Source organism: Vombatus ursinus, unplaced genomic scaffold, assembly GCF_900497805.2.
Source record: "Vombatus ursinus unplaced genomic scaffold, bare-nosed wombat genome assembly UNPS02005626.1, whole genome shotgun sequence".
NCBI lineage: Eukaryota > Metazoa > Chordata > Mammalia > Diprotodontia > Vombatidae > Vombatus > Vombatus ursinus.
This window is the reverse complement of record NW_020945404.1, coordinates 1-24,691: the sequence shown is the minus strand read 5'-3', so window position 1 is coordinate 24,691 and position 24,691 is coordinate 1. Positions and strand designations below refer to the sequence as shown.

General features: G+C 41.2%; 1 protein-coding gene and 1 pseudogene across 1 annotated transcript; one reads left to right on the top strand and one right to left on the bottom strand.

Annotated features, from left to right (window-relative positions):
- Window positions 1–3,209: 3,209 nt before the first annotated feature.
- On the bottom strand, window positions 3,210–10,982 carry LOC114032643 (signal peptidase complex subunit 2). The gene is made up of 5 exons (XM_027848004.1): window positions 10,968–10,982; window positions 9,915–9,998; window positions 8,422–8,582; window positions 7,337–7,471; window positions 3,210–3,486 (listed from the first exon to the last, which is right to left on the bottom strand). The coding sequence occupies exons 1-5, from the start codon at window positions 10,980–10,982 to the stop codon at window positions 3,300–3,302; spliced, it is 582 nt and encodes a 193-aa protein (XP_027703805.1). The 3' UTR covers window positions 3,210–3,299.
- A 2,756-nt stretch (window positions 10,983–13,738) lies between these two features.
- On the top strand, window positions 13,739–19,669 carry LOC114032645 (annotated as a pseudogene).
- The last annotated feature ends 5,022 nt before the right edge of the window (window positions 19,670–24,691 follow it).

The following is a 24,691-nucleotide window of genomic DNA, read 5'->3' as shown; positions in this document are numbered from 1 at the left end:
CGCACCTCCCTTCCTCCTCCTCCTCTCGTCCTCTGCATGGTTTCCCCCGCCCCCCCCCCCCCCCCCGCATTCTATCCCCACGCTCCCAGCCACCCCCGCACGTCCCGCTCACCGGGAGCCTCAGGCCGGCCCGCGGCTCTGGACTTGGCCGAGGACAGAGGAGGCGCGTGACCGGGCCTGGGGCAGGCGGGGAGGAGGGGCAGGGGGGAACCGGTCGAGCGCGGCAGACACGAAGTCCTGAAAGAGCCAAAGTGAGCCTGGGAAGACGCAGAGCAGGCGAAGAGATCCAGAAATGGGAGAGACAAGGTGGTGGGAGGAAAGAGTAACATGCCAGAGCGTGGCCGACAGCTAGCCCCACACCGAGCCTACCTGGATTACAGAGGCGTGGAGCCCTGGCAGGAGGAGTTATGCAGAATGCTGAGCATGCGCACAGAGAAGCAGCGTCCCTCGTGACCTCTCCGGCACAGCGGGGTGGAGCGTAGGAGGAGCAGCGGTCTCCCTGCGCACCTGGTCCTAAACCTCCTCAGTCCTGCTAGCCCCCGCGGCCTGAACAAATGTTACCGTGTGGTTCGGAGCCAGTGTGCAGGAGACCCGGCCGCGGGGAGGGTACAGACTTGGAAAACAAGATTGGGAGTTTAGGACCAGCGGGATCTTGGCCAAGTAACTCAGCCTCTCGGGTGGGTTTTCCCGTCCGACAGGGAGGTCCTGGATTACGATCTAGTTTGTAGACGGCTGCTTTCACATTCTCTGCTTGGAGATCCCTTCCAGCTCTGACATTCCCTGTTCTAGAACCCTCCCAGCTCTGACATTCTGTATTCTAAGGTGCATTCTAGCTCTGACCTTGTGTTCTAAGGTGTATTCTAGCTCTGACATTCTATTTTCTTCATTATTAAAATCTTTACTGATTTACATAGACTTAGAGCTCAAAGGGACTTTAGAGATCATGTGCCCTTCCGCTTCATTTTTCAGGGGTCATTTTACAGGGGAAGAAACCTAGTTAGGTCAGAGCAGAGACTAGAACCCAAGTCTCCTGACTCCCAATATTGCACTCTTTCTGACTGGTGGTCTGACAAGTACCCCTCCATCCCCACTTCCAGAACAAAGGTCCTTAGTCCCATGACCAGCTGATGAATGAGGAGGGATCCCTTCGATTTTTTCCAGTCCTCAAGCTCACTTCACTCCCACTCCTCTCCTGCTTAGGAAAATCTGAGATGCCAGAAAGGGCAAAACAAAGACAAAGACAAGGTCCCCCAGACGAGAGGCAGAGGTAACCCCGGCAAAGCATAACCTTCATCAGGACTAAGGTACACTGTCTCTCTTAGGTCACCCCGCCCCAATTCAGCTGACCCCACCACTTCCTGACAGGACACCTGCTGCAGTCCCTGGTTGCCCCATCTCCCCAGGCAACCCATGAAGGTTATTGCCCTGGGCAAAGTTGCTATAACTATTTTAAAGTAAAGCCCTGCTCAGTTCAACCTACAAGTTCAAGAGCACCTGCCATAATCCTTGATATTAGTGTATAGTTGCAGTTTGATTAAGTCTCCGATCCTATCACTTCTCACCACCCCTCGTCAAAATCTTTACTGACTCCCTGTGGCCTACAGAACTAAATTCTAAGCTTGACATTCAAGGCCCTTCTTACCCTTCCTACATTCTCTCTCCCTAGACTTCCCCTTCATATGCTCTACCTGACAGCCAAACAGGATTACTTGCTCTCCTCAGACAAGGTCCAGGGCTCTGCCCTCTCAGCTTTGCTCACAGTTTTCTGCACCTACCACCCCTATTGAAATCCTGTGGTTCCCTCAAGGCCTCCTCAAATGCCATCTCCTCCGAGGCTTTCTCTGATAACCTCCACCTCCACTCTGATGTGAAGTCGTATCTCTGTACTCCTGTGGATCATCACCTTCACATCTGTATTATGTTTACATTACTTCTTATACTAGTTGGGGAGCTGTCTGAGAGTAGGGACTGTAGTATGCACATCTGGATCGCTCCCAGTGGACACAACAGATGTCCATGTTCAATGAATGGGCTCTTAGGGCTGTAGGGCTCCTCAAATTATCTACTCCAATTTACTAATTTTAAAGAAGCAGCTCAGACTCACAGGTGATCTGAAAGGTTCCTTCCAGCTCAAACTGCATATGAAATCATTCAATCAAACTTCCTTCTTTTACAGATGAGAAAACTCAGGCTCAGATTGATAAAGGACCTCATTCAGGAAAATCGGCAAAGCCGAGAGTTGCATCCAGACGATGGCCAAAAGTCCCTGCCTGGTCTAAATCCTAGGAGCTTCAACTCAAACCTGTTGGTGGACAACTCAACAAAAAAACCGACACAGGCTGATCTTTCTCTTCCATTAAGTCACAACACCACATTTGCATCTCTTATTTCCTTTTATTGAAAAAAATTCATTTAGAAAATGGCAGTTAATAAGGGACACAGAACAGAAATTAAGAAACGGGAGAGTTGGGGGGGGCAGAGGTGGGGAGAAGCCATGGAGGACACAAAGAGAACTAAAAACGCCATTGACTGATTTGATTGGTCAAGAGCATAAAACCTGATATCCAGAAGGAGGATCTTTCCTTCCCCTGGTCTGTTTTCAACAAATTAATGTGATGGGTATTGTGTATTATTACTTTTTTAAAGTCACCCCCCCAATTCAGTCAATAAATACAAAACTCAAAAGTAGGTCTGTGACTAGAAGCTGTTGTACCCCAAAGGTTTTGTCCTAAATCCCTGAAGGAGGCAGGGCCTGGGATAAAAAACTAATAATGGACAGGTGCAACAGTCAGCATTATGGGGAACAGGTTAAAAAATTTAAAAGAAAGGGAGGGGCAGGCATTGCAGGAAGCTGCTGCTGCATGGTATAAGCACTGCCAGGTACAAAGGAGGAGGTCTATAGAGCTTCAAGCAAAAACTCCTTCCAAAAGTCCTTGATAAATCAAGAGTCTTTCAATCTAATCAATTCCAAAGGTCAGAGAGCAACCGTAATGACAGGTTAGAGCAAGGCAGCCATATGGACCGGGTCTGACCATGACCTTGCTTGCTCTACACTAGCTCCCAGCTCCTGATTCCACTTTAGAAAATCCTATTGATCCAGAAGGAACTAGGATTTCATGACAAAACATGAGACATTTTAAACATTTTTTATTTTACTCTATCTGCTTTAGTTTCTGGCTTGTGGGGTATTTGTTTCTGTTTTGTTTTTGTTGTTTGGTGTGTGTGTGTGTGTGTGTGTGTGTGTGTGTGTATGTGTGGTCAGCATGATCCCAGCAGAAAAAAGGCTGCTCCTGGAAGGGTTATTTCGTTTTCCTCTCTGTGGCGAGACTGTCGTGGAGCTTGGAGATCTCAGGCTCGTAGGCCTCCATGACCAGCATCCCACTGTTGTCGAAAAACTTAGCAATGGATTTAGTGAACTCTGCTTCTCTCTGCTGCTTGGTTTTCCCACTAATGAAGGTCAGCTTCAAGGTGTACTTGTCATCAAATCTGGGTACCAGGACACAACATACAGAATTCAGGTTTGGTAAGCATTCATCAACAGTAAGTGGCATCTACTAACAGACGACACCTTGGGTCCTGAACCTCAAAATGAACCATAACTAACATCTATATAGACTTTTACAGTTTACAAAGCACTTCTTTATCAACAGGCAGGTGCTGTGGAGCAGCCACACCACATGAGGAACATTTATTGAATTACTGAATTTAATGAAGGAGCAGTACAATTAAGTGACTTCCTATAGTCACAAGGTTAGTAAACTAAAGTCAGGACTGCCCTCTCAGGTGATTTTTCTTTTCATTTTTTTAAAATCAACTTAAACATCAACAAACACGGACATTTCAATAAGCAAAAAACAGAAAAGGGGATTGTATATGACTATGAACTTCAGTTAAAAAGTTTTTTTAAAGAGTATATATTAAATTAACATGAAAATAACTAAATTGCTCTGGTTGTCTGTGGGCCTTTCTGAACTTCCCTTTATAGTCTGGCATATATTTTTAAATGTTTCATTGATTCTCCTTTTTTCTTTTCTTTCTTTATTTAGCATTATTCATCAACTGTCTCCCCTGAGCCATCTAAAGCAGAAGAAGCCTTCCCTTCTCTTCACGTTCTGTTTATTTTTACTGCAGAGTCTGTCATCAAGGACTTGACAGTAGTTAGATGGACACAACAATCCTTAAAGATCTGGAATTTCACCAGTGTAGGGGCTCCCACCACTAACCTCATTTGATCTTCACAATAACCTTGGAAGGTCCCTTATATCATCAACCTTCTATACAGAATAAAACAGGCAGTGTGATGTCACTGGAAGAACACTAGACTTAGGGCTGAGACCTGGGTTCAAATCCCAGCTTTTCTATCTAATGCCTTATGTTACCATGAGCATGTTACTACATTCCTCATTCCATGTATGGGGTGTTCAGGGAGGACTAGCACCTCTGGTGTGAGGACTTCCTGAGCCCTTTTTGGGACTGCTCATCCAAAGTTGGTGTCTACTTGTCACCCAACTCTTCTTACCTGTGGCTCCAAGGAGCTGCAGCATGCACAGCAGCCACACCCCAGCAAAAAGTCTCAGCAGATGGGCTAAAAAGGCTAAGAGTAACCGACTGGCCTCAGACCCATCAGTGAGTTAAGGGGATGTCTACTCTAAGCATGTGAAGACTTTCCCTGGTGGGATGGGTGGATGAGAACAATTTGTTCCAATGACGATGAAGGCAGCTGAAGCAGGTACTGTGGAGCACTTAGAGCTTGGTCAGACACAGAAGATGTCATGGTCATGCCAAGGTCACGCACTGCATCGCAGGCCATCACCAGTCGTCTTGACTTTTGTTCTACCACTGGACTTCAATGACTCAGGAAGAGAGAGTGAGACTGACAACTTTGTCCAACTCTGCCTCTCTTCAATCCAATTTGCACTGGAGTCAAAACATTGTCTGTGATGTCACTGGTCCTCTTCAAAGGACAAACAACATTTCCTCATTCATCTTTCTCACACGTTACCAACAATGAAAATTACAATTAAATCAATAGAGTTGGTCACTGGGCAGCACACAATGGATAGAGTGCTAAGCCTGGAGTCAGGAAGACTAGAATTTAAATTGGGTTTCAGACACTTACTAGCTATGTGACCCTGAGGAAGCCACTTAACCTGTTTGCCTCAGTTTCCTGAACTGTAAAATGATGATAATAATAACACCTAGCTCCCAGGATTGCTGTGAAAATCAAATGGGATAATATTTGTAAAGACTTAGCACAGTGCCTGATAAGTAGCAGGCACCATATAAATAACTAGCTGGCTATCACCATCATCATTATCACTAATGCTTCTAAAAAAGGCATTTTTGATGGACTGCCATATGGTCTCACTCACTATTCTGGTATGTTCCCAAACCAAAAAACTTCCCTGGCCAAAACTCCTCTATGTGTATGATTCTTAAGGGAAGCAACTATGTCTCTTCAGTATTTTTATTCCCAGTACTTAGTATAATGCCTGGCACACTGTCTTTAATAAATGCTTTCTCATTCATTCATTCATCCTATTTCTTTCTCTAGGCCTCAATGACAATATGATTTCTAAAATCCTTTCTAGTTCTTGATCCTATAATCTACCTATGTCAGACTCATCATTCATCTGGCACTTGGGAAAGCCACCATGTATTATAAGCTATCCTTCTGCTGATATGTCTTGGTTCCCAAACTGGTTTATCAACACCCAGATTGTATTTTATACTTCTACGTCCCCAGTACTTGGAACAGAGCCCTACCTGTAGAAGACGTTCAATGAATGTCTGCTGCTGGTATTGATTCAAACATTGAGTTATGCAAAGAATTCTATGCTACGCACTAAGGATTAAAAATGGCGAGGGAGACTTTTCTCTCAAAGAATTTATAGTCTACTAGTAAGGGATGAAGTAGGAGAGGAAAACACAGTATATAATGAAAGTTACACCTAAGAATATCATGGAAGTCAAAAAACATGAACACTTTTCAAAAGAGAAATTATGTACTATAGTTGCTATATTACTATACTACAATATACTCTATTAAAATATCTACACATTCTATATATAGTATAGAAATCATAATACTCTATATTCTCTCTTTCTCTCTCGTATAGTAATAGCACTATAATACTCTCTATATTCTCTCTCTTTCTCTGTCTTGTATAGTAATGGTATTATAATACTATAACTACTACAGGAAATAACATATGCTCTAAACCACTAATACCAAAAGAAATGCGAATTAAAACAATTCTGAAGTTTCACCTCTTATTCAAATTAGCACGATGACCAAAAAAAGTGAGAAATGTCAATATAAGAGGAACTGTGGGAAGAGATACATGTTTTTCTCCTGTCAATAAAACCATGGAAGTACTCAACCATTCTGGAAAGCAATTTGGAATTCTCTAAGAAAAGTGACTAAAATGTCTGCTGCTCTTTGACCTGGCAATGCCTGCCTGTCATGAGTATTAATTCCAAGAAAGTTAAAGTGTGAAATCCCAGAATGTACTCACACATTCAAAGCAGCACTCTTTGTAGCAGCAAAGCACTAGAAAGATGTGATGCAGTGGGATAGGTGCTACTCAGTAGGGTTCAAATCTCTCTTCAGATGCTTACTATGTGAAACTTAATCTCTCAGAAAGGAGGAAGGAAACAAGCATTTATTAAGTGACTATTATGTGCCTGGCACTATGCTAACCACTTACAAATATTCCTCATTTGATATTTAAAACAACCTTGGAAGGTTGGTGCTATTACAGGAAATGGGCAAACAAAGGTTAAGTGACTTGCCCAGGATCACATAGCTAGTTAAATATCTGAGGTTGCATTTGAACTCAGGTCTTCCTAACTCCAGGCCCCACACTCTATCACTGCACCACCTTGCTACGAGTGGAAAGACTCTGAATCTCAGTTTTTGACAAATTTTTCATAAAATGGGGATAATAAAATTTGTACTACTGAATTCACAGGGTTCTTGTAAGGAAATTTTTTCTTTTTTTTGAAAACTTTAAAAGGCTACATAAATGTGAGTTTGAAAGAAAAGAATGAGAGGGAGGGAGGGAGAAGAGGAAGAAGGGGAGAGAGGAAGGGGATGGATAGAAACAGAGAAAAGAGAAGGGGAGGGAGAGAGAAAGAGACAGAGAGAGAGGGAGTGTATGTGTGTGTGTGAGAGAGAGAGAGGAGAAGAAGAAGGAGGAGGAAAAGGAAAAGGAGAAGGAGAAGGAGAAGAAGAAGAAGGGGGGGGAGAGAGAGAATGAGAATGGCTGGCAGTAAATATTCTTGAAGAAAAACCCATTTCTTTATCATATAAAGAATCATACAGTGAGCATACCGTTTAAGACTGGAAGAGAGCTGCCAAATATCATCAGGATCCATTCCTGATGGATCTTTTTTATGCGCTACAAGAAAAATGCTTTTCTCCTTATATGAAGTATAGATGGTCAGGATCCCCATCATGATGAAATAGGTTCAGGGTACGTTAAGGAAACAGAAAGCTAAGACAAGGCAAAACAAAGATATGGAAATTAAAGAGGCCCCTGAAACTTTCTGTCTTCAGAGATGGCTGTATTACTGCAAACATGTCAACCAATCTCTCTAGGTCCACTTCCAAATCTGTCAGCTAAGGTTGGACTCAATAGTCTCTAACATCTTTCTACCATTCTACAGTAGTGCTCTAACAGTTCATGTCTCCTTGCTCTGAACTTATTTCACTGGCTTCTTACGTTACAAAAAGGGATAGCACGTAGAGGGACACAGTGAAGTGGCAGGTATCTGCAAGAGAGAGACCAAGATTGTAAGGGACTAGAGGGATTGGCTAAGGACCTGTATGGGAGAAAGAGCCCTGGATTTGGAGCCAAAGGACATGGGCCTGCATTTTGGCACTTCCAGTTACTAGTTAGGTGACCTTGGGAAGCCACATCCCTTTCAGCAAAATGGAAGGGGTTGGACTCAAGGATCTCCAAAGTCCCTTCCACCTTGGAATCTCTGATCCTAAGACACTGATCTGTCAAAGGAGCACTTATGGCTCCTTCCTAAGATTACCCACATTAGTCAGACATGAAACCTGATTTCTAGAGTCAAAATGCAAATTTCTAAGCACTTTGTAAATCTTAAAGATGTTCCTCACAACCACCCCATGAAGTAAATAGTGTCAGAATTATTACCCCTATTTTATAGACGAGCCAATAAGAGGGAAAGTGATTTGTCCAAAATCTCACTGCTTAGTGACAGAATCAGGACTGGAAGCCAGATCTCATCAGTCCAAAAGTAAGCTGCCTCTTACTCAGTCTGATTTCCTTTAGCTCTCTTTCCTGTCCCTTCTCTCCAATTTAACTGTTATTCAGACCCCTCCTCCCAGGTAAGTGGACCAATCAACATGTTTTGGAAGGGAAAAAAGGGCAGTGATTACAAGGATATGATATGACACATAAGGCAAGGACTGGCTTGGATGCTGGAAAGGGGTGCAAGTAGTCCCAGACCAAAGCCACAATGGCAAAGAAACAGGAGATTGTACAGATGATGAGGCGGCCATCAATCAAACCAAAATTCTCCACATACTTGTACTTTTCTAGAAGCACCTGATGAGAAAACAAACATAAAAATAAATTGAGGAATCCAGTTAACAAGGATATTTCTTCTCTTCATTTTGTTTCTGTGTATGTGTGTGTGTGTAAAAATGCTTTTTCATTACATAATCAGCATCACGTTGGGGAATAGGATGTACAATGTTGAAATAACAGATCTTTTGAAGTAATCAGAATCATCAAATCGTAAATACAAGGACTCTCCAAAGTCACCTAATTCAAGTTGTTTCAGTATTATTAAACTCTACACCAAAGGCTGGCAAACTACAGGCCATGGGGCCAAATACACCTGCTTCCTGCTTCTGTAAAGCCCAAGAGCTAAGAACAGTTTTTACATCTTAAAATAAAGTTTTATCATATTTTAAAATGTAAGAACCATTCTTAGCTCAAGGGGCTTACAAAAGCAGATTAGGACATAGTTTGTCAACCTCTTCTCTAAACCACCTATGGCAACTTGAGTGTTTAATTTATTACTTAAGAACTTCAGAGAAAGTCCACACATTCTGCTACTAACCCAAAGCAATTTGATTCAATTCTACATGCCTTGATGATGGGACTGGAAACATGAAAAATAATACAATCCTTGCCCTAGAGAGATTACAATCTAATAGAAGTATGGGACATGTACACAAATGTGTATGATACAAGGTAGAATGGGAACAAAGTGCTCTAGGAAAATTTGGGGAAAAGATTATTTTTAGTTGGGGATTAACCAGGGAAAATGACAACATCTGAACTGGGACCTTGAAAGAAAAGAATTTTAATAGGTGCAAAGGAGTACTTCTTAGCCATAGGGGGCAGCTTGCATGAATGCAGAGAAAGAAGGAAGCAAAATAAAAACTAGGAACAAGTTACTTATTCCTGGCTGGAATGTAATAAGTATGAAAAGGGAATAGTGTGAAATAATGTTGGAAAGAGAGATTATAACCAGAGAGAAACAAAATACCAATCTAAAAAGGCTTATTTGTAATCTTGGCATCTCTATGTCAAGGATGTATTGAAGAGGGGGAAAAGCTGGAGGTAGATATACCAGTTGCATTATTTCAACAGTACAGGTGAAGTTATAAAGGCCTGAACTAGAACGGCAACCATGGGAATGGAACATTTTTTGACCAATTTGGCAGCTCCACTATGTGAAGACAAATCACCAAGATCCTTTCTAGCCCAGTTTCAACCTTTCAAGAACACTGGTCACCTGAGTCCACACACACACACAGACACACACACAAGACCCACTGAAGATGGATTACTAGTTGTGTGCAGGCAGGTATTTTGAAGGCTAATTTTAAAAGGGAAGCTATAATGATGTTACAAAGAAGCAAGTACCTTTTTGGCAGAATCATCCAAAGAATTTTTCACCGCAGATCCATCCCACTTGTCAATTTTTACAGGTTTATCATCAATCTTCCACTGTAACAAATTGAAAAGTTTCACATCAAAGGATTTGGTATCCAACTGAAATTAAAATATATCTCCAAATGCTATGAGGCCCAATTTAGAAAACCCACAAATATACATAATGTTTGTTTACTCTTTGCCTCCTGATGCTGTCTGAAGTTCTAGGGAATACAGCAGTTAAAAATGAAGTAGAAAAATAGAAAATTTTCCAACAGAAAAGCCACTATCTCCTCTTCCTTCTGGTAGAGGGAATAAAGACTTTGAATGCTCTCCAAGGCTTACTTGCTATTTCCTGCAACACACAAACACCATAGTGTGATACAACATGGACCAATTTTATTTTATTTTTAAAAGTTCAATATTATTTTATTTTCAGTTGAGAATTCTCTCCCTCCCACTGAGAAAGCAAAAAACAAAACCCATTACAAATACATATAGTTGTACAATTAGGCAAAACAAATCCCCACATTAGCAGTGTATTCCACCCCTCCCCCCCCCACCCCTGCCTCAGTCTGCATTTTAAGTCCATCAGCTCTCAATAAGGAGGTGGATAGCATATTTTATCATGAGTCTTCTGGAATTATAGTTGGTCATTGTGTTAATCAGAGTTCCTAAGTTTTTCAAAGTTGTTTGTCTTCACAAAATTGTTATTTTATAAATAATTCTCCTGTTAACTGCTCCCTTCACTCTATGTTAGTTCATACAAATCTTCCCAGTTTTTTCTGAAGCTATTCCCTTCATCATTTCTTATAGCAGTCACTCTCATTCACATATATGACTTGTTCAGTCAGTGTCCAGTTAATGGGTACTTCCTCTCCCTCCAGTTTCCAGTTCTCTGCCACCACAAAAAGAGCTGCTAAACATATTGGTAGATGGGGGTTGTGGGTCAGTTTTAAATGGATCACTTTGTTTGCTGTCTTTTGGAGCACAAGAAGCCATTCTTGAGTAACAATCCCACCAAACCAGGATATTAATCATTACCTGAACATACACCATGCTTTGTGCCTTTATAAATCCATCCCTCATCCTCACCTCTACTCACTGACAGTTTATCTCCCATACCACCTGTTTCATGCAGGAATCCTCCCTAACCAGAAGCATCACTGCTTCATATGAATTCACAGAAGAAAGAGCTGGGTTCACATCCTGGTTCTGCCTTTTATTAGCAATGTGCCTCTGGACAGGTCATTTCCCTTCTCTGGGATCTGAGATTCTTTATTTATAAAATAAGGAAATCCAACAAGATGATGCCTAAGGTCCCTTCCAATTATAACATTTTATACACCTACAACATTTTTTCCCTTACATTCTTCTATACTTACATGCTATCTGTACTTCAATTATTTGTGCCAGTGTCTTAACCATTTTTATCAAAAAAAACACTAAATGTTAGGTAAATAATGAAGGGCATCATGGCACAGAAAAACAAAACGAGCAGTTAATACAAAATTAGGTGAGTTTTGGAATGTGTTGTTTGGCTTGGGGGGTGGTACCTGGAGTGGAAGAAGGAGAAAGGAATGTATAGTATTTAGCTTCTTGATTATTTGAAGCTTAGATAAAAAGGTACTTTTATCTAAGTACTTAGACAAAAGAGTATTTCAAATAACAATTCCTCACATTTTAATTAAGCTTAAGGTTACCAAAGAATTTTCCTAACATTTCCAGGAGGCAGAATGCAAAGTTTATTATCTTTATCTTACAGAAGAAGAAATTGAGGTTCAGAGACAAGAGTACATCCTATGTGAGAGCTAGAAATGAATCACAGAATCTCAATATCTGAAGAGATTCAAACATTGGGAAAGCAAGAAAAACAAGGGTCATTACAAATATATATATATAGTTAAAATTCCCACATTAGCCATGCTCCCATCACCCACATTCTACCTCACAAGTAGGATCCCAGCTATAAATATGCCTAATAACTGATGATCCAGAGTCAGATGGAAAGCCTTTCAATGAAGGCAAAGCCAGGACCTCCTGGGGCAGACCATTCTATTTTTGGATAATTCTGTTAGATCAGTTTTCCTTATCTGCTAGATGCTGGGATACAAATGGAAAAATGAAAGTTCTCTGCCTTCAAGGAGTTTACAATTTCACCAGAAGGATACAACATGTGCCAAATCTATATAAAACAAAGTAATCTGAAGAGGGAGAGAACCTAGCAACTAGGAGCACCAAGAAAGGATTCATGAAGGAAATGGCAGCTGAGCTGTGCCATGAAAAGCCTTCTCAGACAGGAGTTTGTGTGGAGGGCTTTTCAGGAATGAGGAACAGCTAGCAGGCCAGTTTGTCTAGAATATGAAGTAGGTACAAGCAAACATAATATGCTTATAGGGAAAGTTTTATAAATTATAAAGTGATAGAGAACTGAGGGATAATACAATGATTTCTGATTGTACATAACGCAGCTGGCCGACGTCAGATAAATAATACCAGGTCACCATTATATATACATAGTCTTTTGCAAAATATTTATGCTACTTTTCTCCTCTTTATTTTTTTTCTTACTCCCATGGAGTTTCTTCACTTATTGAGATTACTGCCTTTGAAAAAATTTTAAAGTAACCTTGTTGGTGTTGTTCAATCGTGTCTAACACTTCCTGACCTCATGGACCCATAGTGTCCATAGGGTTTTCTTGGCAAAGAAGATACTGGAGTAATTTGTCATTTCCTCCTCCAGTGGATTAAGGCACAAACAGAGGTTAAGTGGCTTGCCCAGGGTCATATAGCTAGTATGTATCAAAGGCTGGCTTTGAACTCTGGTCTTCTTAACTACAGGCCCTGAAATCAATCTACTGAGTCACCTCCCTCTCTCTTGGTACGTACTAATAAAATGGGTAATAACAGCTAACATTTACATAGAATTTTTAAGGTTTAAAAAGCACCTTAACATGTATTATCTCCTCTGACACTCATAACTGCATTATAAAGTAGGTACTTTTATTATCCCCACTTTATAGAGAAAGGAAATTAAGGCTGACAGAAGTTAGAAAACTTGTCCAGGGCCATATAGCCAGTAAATTGACTCCATATAAGTACTTCAATAAGCATTTCAACCTTTTCTAAAGCTGAGTGCACTGATTTCTATATTCCCAATCAAAATTCAAGAACTCTTTCTTTAGGGGTCACCTTTCAAAGACACCATCTTGTTTTCTATAGTCCAGTATTTCCAAATTGTAATCAGTGATGTTCTACACGAGAAATATGCCTACGCTAGTGACATTCCCTCTTGAAAATCAAATATGAAATTGTATGTGATAAAAATATATTGATTACATGCAGCACTTTTTCAGTATGAAAAGAGATGTAATTTCCTCCATTTTGTTGCAAAACATTCCTGGCCATTCCTCATCCAGCAGGGTAATTCCATACCTGCCTTTATGGAATCTATCAATATATTTCATGCCCCAAAGTGTTATGTGACCAATGAGTTTGGGAAACAATGCTTTGAACAGATGCTAATTTGGAGTCAGAAGCCAAATTAATTTATAAAGTTTCTGAACCAGATCTTTTAGCCTAGAGAAGTAAAGATGGAACTGTTTTCAAGTATTTAAAAGAATTGTCATTTACAAGAGGGATGCAATTTGTTCTGCTTGGCCCCAGAAAGTATAGAGAAGAAAAGAGTCTGACTACAACAATATTAAGAGTACTCTTCTCTGGAACCTTATAACTTTTCCTCCCAACAGCCCAAAGACAGAAAGTACTATTATCCCCATTTTACAGCTGAGAAAACTGAAGCTCAAAGAGGTAACATGACTAGCCTACGGTCACAGAAGGTAAGTTTCCTTATACTAGAATCACTGCTCTTTACACTCCACCACAATGGTGAGGCCAAGACATCATTCACAGTCAAATTCCTACAAAAATTCTTCTGTTCACCGCTTCTACTTCCTGCCCTCCCTCCTGTTTCCAACTCCATTCTACTAAAACTACTCTCTCCAAGGTTATCACTCACCTTAACTGCTAAGCCCAACGGTCTTAATTCTCAACCTGTTTGAGCCACCTTCAGCCTGTGGCCCTGCTGACCATATTGGTCTCTTCTCCCTTGGCTTCTGTGACAAGGAGGGCTGTCACTGCAGCCTGGTTCTCTTACCTAACTGGTCATGCTTTCTTGGTCTCTTTGTGCAACATCAGACCAAGTGTGAGTCTCTCACATCTCTCAGTGTCTGGGGACCCCTTGTCTCTCTCTACTCTTTATTTCGGGAGGCTCATCAGGTCCCATGGTTTCCAGTATCATCTCTGTACAGATGACTCCTGAATATATATATCCAGTCTCAATCTCCCCCCTAAATGCCCTGTCCTGCATCATCAAGCGCCTGCATCTTTAACTGAGTGTCCCTCAGTTCCAAAATGAAACTGGAGCTCTGCCAACCACTCCCCACGTGCCCCTCCTCCAGACTTCCCTCATTCTGTTGGGAGCACTCCTGTGGGTCACTCAGGTTAGCAACCTCAGTCATTCCTGAGTATTCTCTCTCCTTCATCCCTCATCCAAGACTTGCTGATTCTACCCCCATTTCTCTACTCTCAAAGCCACCAATAGAATTCAGTCTGAGAGCTAGGTTATGACCTCACCCCTCTCTGGTATTCCTTTTTCCAAAATAATCTTAAAGGACAGATGTGATCACGTCACTTTCCTCATCAACAATCTTCAGTGGCTCCCTAATGCTTCTAGGATAAATTGCAAACTCTAACCTGGCGTTGCAAACCTCCACAGTCTAAGTCTAACTCCTTTCTCAGACTTATCTGATATTACTTCCCTTCATGAACTCTAGGTTCCAGCCAATGTGTTCCCCAAACTTTACAGTCTATATCCCATCTGTGTGCCTTCTCCCAGACTGGAATGTAGTCAGTCCTAAGCTTGATTCTGAGAATCTTTCAAGGCTCAGCTCAGGTGCCATCTCCTATATGAGATCCCTCCTGATTGCCCCCACCCCATCACTGCTCTCTCCTTCCGTGATCCACCTTATACATCCTCACCCCTTTTCATTTTGTCTCTCTCTCTCCAGTAAAACAGAAGCTGTTTGAAAGCAGCATGTTTTTGTCTTTAAGTCCCTCAAAGTTAGCAAAATGTCTTACACGTAGTAGTCACTTGCTAAGTATTTTAATTGCTAAAGTCTGTTTTGAAATATATAACCCCTATATTACACTATATGGATTCCTTTCAGCAATTATACTTCTCCAGTTGGTCTGCTTAAATACTAAAAATGTCATTATGTTCAATAACAGTAAATGGCTGAAAAATGCAGCATTGGGATGAACAGCAGGATGAGAATGAAGTGCTAGATCAGCGTGGGAGACAAAGTCAAATAACTAACGGCACTTAGAACATTAGAGGGAAGAGACCTTAGAGATCATTTAGGATACCTTATATCTTCTCTGAGAAAGTTACCAAATTAGTAAAATAGATCAGAGGAAGGCCACAGACATAGAATATGTGGATTCCAGCAAAGCATCTAACAAAGTCTATCATGCTCTCCTTGGGGTCAAGATGGAAAAATATGAGCTAGACAAAAATACAGTTAGGTGAATTAAGAACCAGTTGAAATACAAGACCAAGACAGAGTCATTAAGGTTGACTTTTAGGAGGGTCTCCAGTGGAGGGCCCTAGGGGTTTGTATTTATACTTGTATAGTTCATAGGTAAAAGTTGGAGGGAGATATATAGGCATGTTTATCAAATGTGCAAATGAAAGAGATAGCTAACTCATAGTAAGAAGAGTCAGGGTCCAAAAAGATATCAATAACCTAAAAAGATTAGATGAATGTAAGACAATTAAATTTAATAAATATATGTAAAGTCCTTTACTAAAAATTCAACTCTGCAAGTGAAGGGGTTAGAGGGAGGAGATAGTTAAACAAAGGTTCATGTGAAAAAGATATGGGAGTTTTAATGGACTACAAGCTAACTATGCATCAAGTTTGACTTGGCAGTCAAAAAAGCTGTGATTTTACTTTGAGTTCAGAGGCATTGCGTCCATATGTTAATAGGAGGAGGAGGAGAAGGAAGAAGAAGAAGAAGAAGAAGAAGAAGAAGAAGTCAGCATTTACATAGCACTTTGAGATCTGCAAAGCACCTGACAAATATCTCATTTTACCTTCATAATAACCCTGGAACATAGGTGATATTATTATCCCCATTTTATAGATGAGGAAACAAAGGCAGACAGAGGTGAAGTAATTTGCCCAGGGTCACACAGCTAGTAACTGTCTGAGGCTAGATTTGAACTCAGGTCTCCCTGACTCCAGGCCCAGTACTCTATGCACTATGGTACCACCTAGCTACTTTAGTTAGTACTCCTGCTTAGAGTACTCCATTTAGTTGCCATCATATTTTAGGGAGGACACTAGAGCCCAGACTGATTGAAGGAACAGATGTTAAGCCAGGAGAAGAAAAAGCCTAAGACACAAATGATAACTAACCTCAAGTATTTGAAATCACTTGAAAGAGGAATTATACTTGTTCTGCTCATTCCCAGAAGGGAGAGTCACAAGCAATGGGTAGAAATTAGAGGCAGATTTCATCTTAATATAAGGAAAAATTTTCTAACAATTAGTTGCTCAAAAGTGAAATGAGCTGTTTATGGAGGTGACATAGGTTCCTCCACACCAGAAGGCTCCTCTCAGAGGTCACATGACCCATCATAGGAAGGTGGAGAGGAGCTTCTTGATCAAGTGTAGTTTAGACAAGATGATCAATTAGGTTACCTTCAACTTAGGTTCTGCAGTCCAGAACTTATAACCGACAGGAGGAAACTTAGGCTCAGAAAAATAAAGTAACTTCTCAAAAACATAGGGAATTAGCAATGAAACTAAGCCTAGAGTCCAAGGGCCTGACAATTCTCTGAAGTAATGGAATCTCTGAGTAATAAGGACCTCTGAGGTCATCTAGTTCAACCTCAGTCCAAAATGGTAATTCCATCTACATTTACAAGTCATCCAAATTCCATTCAAAAACTTTTCTTGACAGGAAATGCAAAATTAGTCCTTCAAGAATGGTTTTTCCTAAACTACCTATTTTTCAAATAACTCCAAACAGCAAAATCTCTACTACCTGCACATTTCCAACAAACACCCCCCACCTCCACCACAACAGAAAGTCATATCTGCAAAAAGACAACTGGAAGCAAATGTGTATCCCTTGTGAAATGCTCTGTCAACTAAAAATACTTTAAGCATCTACAATATCAGAATGAGTCATATTTCCTCAGATACATCAAAGGCCCCTTCACACCTTAGTAGCCAGAAAAATCCATCCCAGTAGCCAACCTACCGGCAATTAGCCTCTCCACAGTTGGGTTGGACCTCAGATATTTGACACAAAGCACACTAACAGACCAATACTTAAAACTTTCTAAGCTGGGCAAGATCTGTCACAGCCTATTCACTGGCACAGTACTCAATGAGCCAGAAGTTACCTCCATCCCACAAGGAAGTTTCAGAGAAGGGCTAAACTGTGCTACAATAATATAGGATGTAAGAGCTGGAAAGGCCATTAAGAGATCTCTGGTCCAGGAGCTCTTAATATTTGTGTCTCACAGTCCCTTTTGGCAGTCTTGTGAAACCTATGAATCCCTTAATATTTTTAAATGCATAAAATACATGGAATTACAAAGAAAACCACAAGTTAGCAGAAAAATAAAGATGTGATTTGTTTTCCATCCAAGTTCATGGACCCTCTGAAATCTATCTACCAATCCTTTGAGGAGCTTGGTCCTAGGCCCTCTTCTTATCTCCCTTGATACTACTTTACTTGGTGATCTTATCAATTGCCATGGATTTAATTACCATCTCTATGCTGATGATTTCTCAAATCTACCCATCCAGGCCCAACCCCTCTGCTGACCTCCAATCCCACATCTCCAAACGCCTTCAGACATCTCAAACTGCAAGTTTAGAAGACATCTTAAATTCAGTATGTCTAAAACAGGAGTGGGGAACTTGTGGCCTTTTGACTGAGTCCAAATTTTACAGAACAAATCCTTTTATTAATGGGATTTGTTCTGTGAAGTATGGATTCAGTCAAAGACCCCACTTGAGGACTTAGAGGGCCACAGGTTCCCCACCCCTGGTCTAAAACAAAACTCATTATCTTTCCCCCTAAATCTTTCCCTAACCTGCAAACCTCTCTACTACTGTGAAGATCTTCTGGACTCACAACCTAGGTATCATCTTCACCTCCTTACTATCTCTCACTCACACCCACTACCCATATCCAATCTGTTGCAAAGACCTGGCAATTTCACCTCTGCACCATCTCACCAATACTCGTCTCTCCTCTGACACCGCCAGAGGCCTGGTGCAGACCCTCACGCCTGGACTGTTTCAGCGGCCTGCTGGTGGGTCTGCCTGCCTCAAATCTCTTCCCACTTCAATCTACTTTCCAGTCGGCCACTAGAGCACACATCCTTCACCTGCTAACTCAATCAATTCCAAAGGCTTCCTATCATCTCCAGGATCAAATACAAAATCCTGTTTGACAGTCGAGGCCTTTCATAACCTACCTCTTTCCTCCCTTTCCAGTTTTCCAGTCTTCTTACACCTTACTCCCCACCACATACTCTTCAATCCAGTTGTTGTTTGTCCTTCGTTCTCAAAGAGGACCATGACATCAATGAGGTGATGCCATGACTTGCAAGTGAACTGGATTTAAGTGAGGGAGGGCTGTGCAAAGTCACCAGTCTCACTTTCCCCTCCAGAGCCATCTGGGTCCAGTGGCAAGATATGGATCAGGACAACTGGAGATGGCCCCCCCTTCAATCCAGTGACATTGGCCTCGTTTGCTATTCCACAGACAAGACACTCCATCTCCAGGCCCAAGGCATTTTCTTTGGCTGTCCCTGATGCTTGCAATGGCTCTCCCTCCTTATCTCTGCCTAATGCCTTCCCTGGCTTCCTTAAAGTCCCAACTACAATCCTACCTTCTACAGGAAGCTGTTCCCAACCCCTCTTAATTCTAGTGCCTTCCCTCTTTTCATTATTTCCTATTTATATTGTATATATATCTTGTTTGAAAATATTTGTTTGCTTGTTATCTCCTCCATTTGACAGTGAGCTCCCTGAGGACAAGGACTACCTTTTGGCTCTTTTCGTATCTCCAGCGCTCAGCACAGTGCTTGCCACACAGTATGCACTTACACTGAGCTCTGCCCCTCAGCCTGCTGCTGATGGTGGAGAGCCCATGAGGGTGGGCCAAACACCCTGCTCACAAACGCATAAGGGGTTGGAAAGACCACACTAGGTACAGAACCTGCATCAAGAACAGAACTTACCTACATTAATAATGGTATATTAGCACAAGGACAGTTATATGATGGCTCTGATGAAGAATATGAATGTCCCATTTTGAATGAAAGAGCACGTGATGGGTTAGAAAACAAAATGAAAGAAGGTGGAGTTGTTGCTGATTACCATGGCTGTGACTTCTTACCCAAACAATGGTTTCATATAGTTTTTGTGCTTCAGACAGATAATTCCATTTTGTACACAAGATTTGAAAACAGGAGATACAATGTAAAGAAACTACAGGACAATATTCAGTGTGAAATTTTCCAAATTCTTTATGAAGAAGCCATGGCCTCCTACATGAAATGTACACTGGCTGCCCAGCAGTACACCAGAAAACTAGAGAGTAATTTAGATCAGATAATGAAATGGATTAAGGAATGGATGAAAGATAATAATTGAACCTTGAGGGGAAAGCATTGACTTCAAGGCTTACCACCTAATAGTTATATATTTTCTTGATGATCTCTCCTTCCACATGCAACAGAAATTAAGACAATATACACCAAATTTTACTATCCAAGACTACTTTAAAGTAGCAGATGGACAATATATAAGGTTAAATTATGGCTGAACTAATTTTTTTCTCCATGAGAAAACTAAAAACCCTCAAATAGAATGAACAAAGCATTAAGGACTTTTTTAAGTTTAGGAAATATTCAGCATTCTCATTTCATTTGATTAACTACTAAAGAATAAGTAAATTTGAAAAAATAAGTGGAAATTTTTAATACTTGACATAGAAAAGAAAATGAAGATTTGGAGAAATTGCTGACATAAATAAAAGAGCCTAAGGATAAAGCTATAGATATCAAATTAAGTGTTCCATTGGTGGTGAATTGCCGGGGTTCTTTTGTTTTTTGTTTTATAATTTTTAAAGTTGGTAATAGATTAGAATAATCACAAAATGAATGCTGAGATCTTTGAGAAAATAGTTTTTTTTTAAGTACAAGAGTTCACTAAGCTCTTTTGCTTATAAAATCAGTGCTGATCCCAGCACTGATATTTGTCTCTACAGAAGAATAAGCCAATCTTGTTTTCCATATGTAGAAGGGAAATAGCAAAGTCTTCTGTGCACCCATGGAAACTGTAAATATTAACTTACTGCTTGACTAATTTCAGTCTTGCTAAGTTACATGAAAATTCATGTGATAATGCTTTGTCGCCTTATAGGTAGTAGAATTTGAACCCAGGTCTTCCTGGCTGTAAGTCCAGCACTCTACTATACCATGGCTAATTCTTCAAAAATTTTAATAGCTAACATTTCTATATTAATTTAAGGTTTGCAAAGCACTTTACACACATCATTTCATTTGACCATCACAACAACCCTGGGAAGTAGGTGCTATCATTAACCCCATTTTACAAATGAGGAAATTGAACTTGAGATTTGCCTGTTGGTGTCTGAGGCAGGCCTTATCTACAGGTCTTCCTGACTCCCTACACTCTACTGTGCCACCTAACAGTCTCATCTCAGAAGTTCCTTTAAGAGTCAATGACTTCAACTTTCTTGGACTCAGTTTACTGATCTGAATAAAGGGTCAGGCCCTGATAATCTCTAAGGTCCCTTTCCAGTGCTAAAATGCCATGATTTTTATGATTCCAGATTTAATTCTACCGCCAACTTTGAGAGATAGCAGGAAAAAGGTAATCCAAGACTTTGGAAACCTGGTTGGGAAACTCAAGAGAGAGAGCAGCCTGTCCTTAACAAAGTTGAGATACTCTATTCTATCTGTTACCCTTAATGTATGCAGATGATGCAATGTTTCTTGGACACATCATGCACATTACTTGGGAATCTCCCTCTACATCTAAGCCTTATCCTTTCTCCAAGACACAGCACAAATCCCTCATACTCTGTGGAAGTCTTCCCTCAACTACCAGAGAACCAAACAACATTAGAGTGGATTAGCTTTTAGGGACTAATTTCTCCAGCATCTTTATTTTTTTGGATGAGTAAGTTGAAGCCTAAAGATGGGAAGTCATTCATCTAAGGCCAAACAGCAAGTTAGCGATGACAGAGACAGGTCTAGAACCCAGCAATTCTTGTGGAGTCAAGCAAAGAGGATTTAGAGTCTGAGGCCAAGGCGCCAATCCCACCTCTATTTATTCTTTATATAACCATGACTAAGTCACTTAACCTTCTTGAGCCTCAGTTTTCCTCATCTGTAAAAGGAGGAGATTGAACTAGATTAGCTCGAAAAACCTCTTAATTTTTTTTTTTTACTCTAAAGCCCAGGCTCTTCAGTCACAGAATTACAAAGATGAAAAGGAACTCAAGAGATCATCTAGCCTAATCCCATCCAAGGCAATTCCATCAACAACATGCTCAATAATGGTTATTCCACTTGAAAACCTTTAGTCAGGCAAACTCACTTTGAGCTGCTCCTTAAAGGATATTCTACCTTAAACATTCTATTATTTTTAAAATATCTCCACAAAGACATATTCTAACCAGATATATGTATGTGTCTATGTATATATACATATATATGTGTGAAATAGCGATCCTGTACTCTCCTAGCTTTCTGGTCACATGTGTGTATGTGTGTGCGAGTGCATAGAAAAGGTTCTCTATTTTAATTTCCTATTGAGATCTTTAATTTCCTAGGAAATTAGTATTAGATATATTCCTGAATATTGTCTTTTTGAGGTTTTCATGACACCGCTCTTTCCTGGTTCTCCTCCTGTCTGATCACTCCTCAGTCTCTTAACTTTTTAACTGTGATGTACCCCCAGGTTCTATCCTGGATTTTCTATTCTCTCTCTACAGTCTCTTTCTTGGTGAATTCATCAGCTTTGATAGGTTCAATTATTATCTCTATGTAGATGACTCACAAACCTATATATTTTGCCTCAGTTTTTCTCTGAGCTCCAGTCCTATACCATTAAGTGCCTACTGGACATTTCTAACAAGATGTCCTGTAAGAATTTCGAAATCCGCATGACCAAAACAGGACCAATGTTATTCTCTTCGTTCACTCCACTCTGGAGCCTCTGGATACGACTACAGAAGGCATCAACATAATTCCAGTCACTCAGGATTACACTATAATTCTCAACTCCTCCCTTCCCTTCATCCCACATATCCAGTTTCCAAATCTTGCTATTTCTATCTCCACAACATCTCTCACATCTGTCCTCTTCTTTCTACTCACTGCCACCACCCTACTTCAGGCTCTGATCACCTCCTGTCTGGACTACTACACCAGCTTTCTATCCTAATTCATCTCCTTGACTCAGGCTTTTCCCCATTCTACTCTATACTTCACACAGCTGCTAAAGTGATTTTCCCTAGAGTGCAGGTATGAACATGGCACTCTCCTACTTAAACTTCAATAGCTCCCTATTATTTCTAGGATCAAAAATAAATTCCTGTTTGGTCTCCAAAGTCCTTCATAACCTGGCCCCAATTCACCTTGCCAAACAAGCTGCCCACTATTCCATTCACACACCCTCGGATCCTACCATAACTGCCTTCTTACTCTTCTTCCCATACAACACTCCGTCACTCATCTCTGGCTGTCCTTTATGTCTAGAATGCACTCCTTCCTTACCTCTTTGATTCTCTTATTTCCATCAAGTCTCAGCTATGACCTGAGACCTTTAATGACCATCCCCCATCCCTCAAGCTGCTAGTACATTCCCCTACAGAGAGTGCCTTGTATTTATTTTGTACATACCTATACATGTACATGTTTGTTTTCCTTTGTAGAATGTGGGCTCCTGGAGGGCAAAGCCTTTATCTTTTATCTTTACATCTCTAGTGCCTAGTGTACTTAATAAATGATTGATGATTAATAATGAGGAAACCAGTCTGACTGAAAGACAGGACGTATGTTGGGGAGCTGTCACTGTGTAGCAGTCTCTTTGCTAAAGGCTGTCAGACATGTGGCAGAAAAGATTCTTTAATGCAACAAAGAACAATAAACCCCAAGATCTTAAGGGTTGTTACTAGCTTTGGGTAGATCCCAGGCATTACAAGCTTCTGACCACCCATGCCCAGCTTCACACAAAAGGTTTCTTCCAATGCTTGTTCATTTACCAAACACTCTGCTTTTCTCCTACCATATTTCCTAAGACCTGTTACTAGATCCTATAGAGAAGTAACTGAACTCTGCTTAATGTCCACTATGACTGAAGATGCTAACATCTGCTTCAGGGTCTTGAATCATGTTGGGTTTTTTCTTCTTTTTTTTTCATTCAGAGAGCCCCTAAGCTTCTGGATAGACACAAGGGTCCATTTCTATAACTTAATCTTATGACTTTCAATCCAGATCATCAAACAGACAGCAAAAGCAGGCTTGATGAGCAAAAACACTGAAATGGCCTAAATTCAGAAGTCACTAGAAAAGGTTTGGGTCAATTCCCCCACCAGAAGGAAGGCACTTCAAGGAGGCATTCTGAGCACAAAAACATGTTATAGCTCCACAAAGAACAGGATGGACTCCGGTGAAGAGAAAAGAACTCTGAAAGGGGAACAGAAGAGAAATAAAGGAGGAAGAACAGTGAGGATGTGAGAAAGTAAAGAGAACAAAATGGGATGGGGAAAAGGAGGCAGCTAGGGGAGAAGACAAAGGGAGGGACCAAGAAGAGCAAGTGAGATGGAGAGGACCAAAGACAGCTCTGGAATGAAGACAGCTCGAGAATGAAATGCGTTAAGAGAGAGAGAGGGACAGGAGAAGATGGGGCAGGAGTGGAAGGGTAGAAGCAGAGGAGATGATGTAGAGGCAAATGGGGTATGGATGAAAAGAGGAAGAAGGGGCAGGAGGAGCTGGGGTGTGGGGATGAGAGAGCAGAAGCAGAAAGAGCAGACAGGATAGGTGAGGAAGAGAGGGGGTAGGAAGAGTCTAGCTGGGGAGGAAGAGAAGATGAAATGAGGGGAAGGAAAATAAGTAGGAGATGAGAATAGGGAGAAAGGAGGAGGAATGGGTGAGGGAAAAGAGACAAGGTGGGAGAGGGAAAGAGGAGACAGAAGGAGATTAAATAGGGATAGAGGAGATAAGGTATAGAAAAAGGCAGTGGGTAGAGATGGAATGCAGAGAGAAAGGGGCAAGAGGAAGAAATGGTGTAATGGAGAAGGGGGAGGAGGAAATGAGGTGCAGACGAGAGAGAGAGGAAAAGACTGGGTACAGGGGAAGAGAGGGCAGGAGGAGATGGGGCTAGAGGGGAGAGCAGGCAGAAGCAGATAGGGTGCAGAAAGGGGCAGGAGAAGAAAAGAGAGTACAGGGAGAAGAGGTGGCAGGAGGAGATGGGGTCTAGAGGGGAGGGCAGGTGGGTGTAGATAGGGTGCAGAAAGGGGCAGGAGGAGAAAATAGAGTATGAGGGAAGAAGGGGCAGGAGGAGATGGGGTCTAGAGTGGAGAGCAGGCAGGAGCAGATAGGATGCAAAAAGAGGCAGGAGAAGAAAAGAGAGTATAGGGAG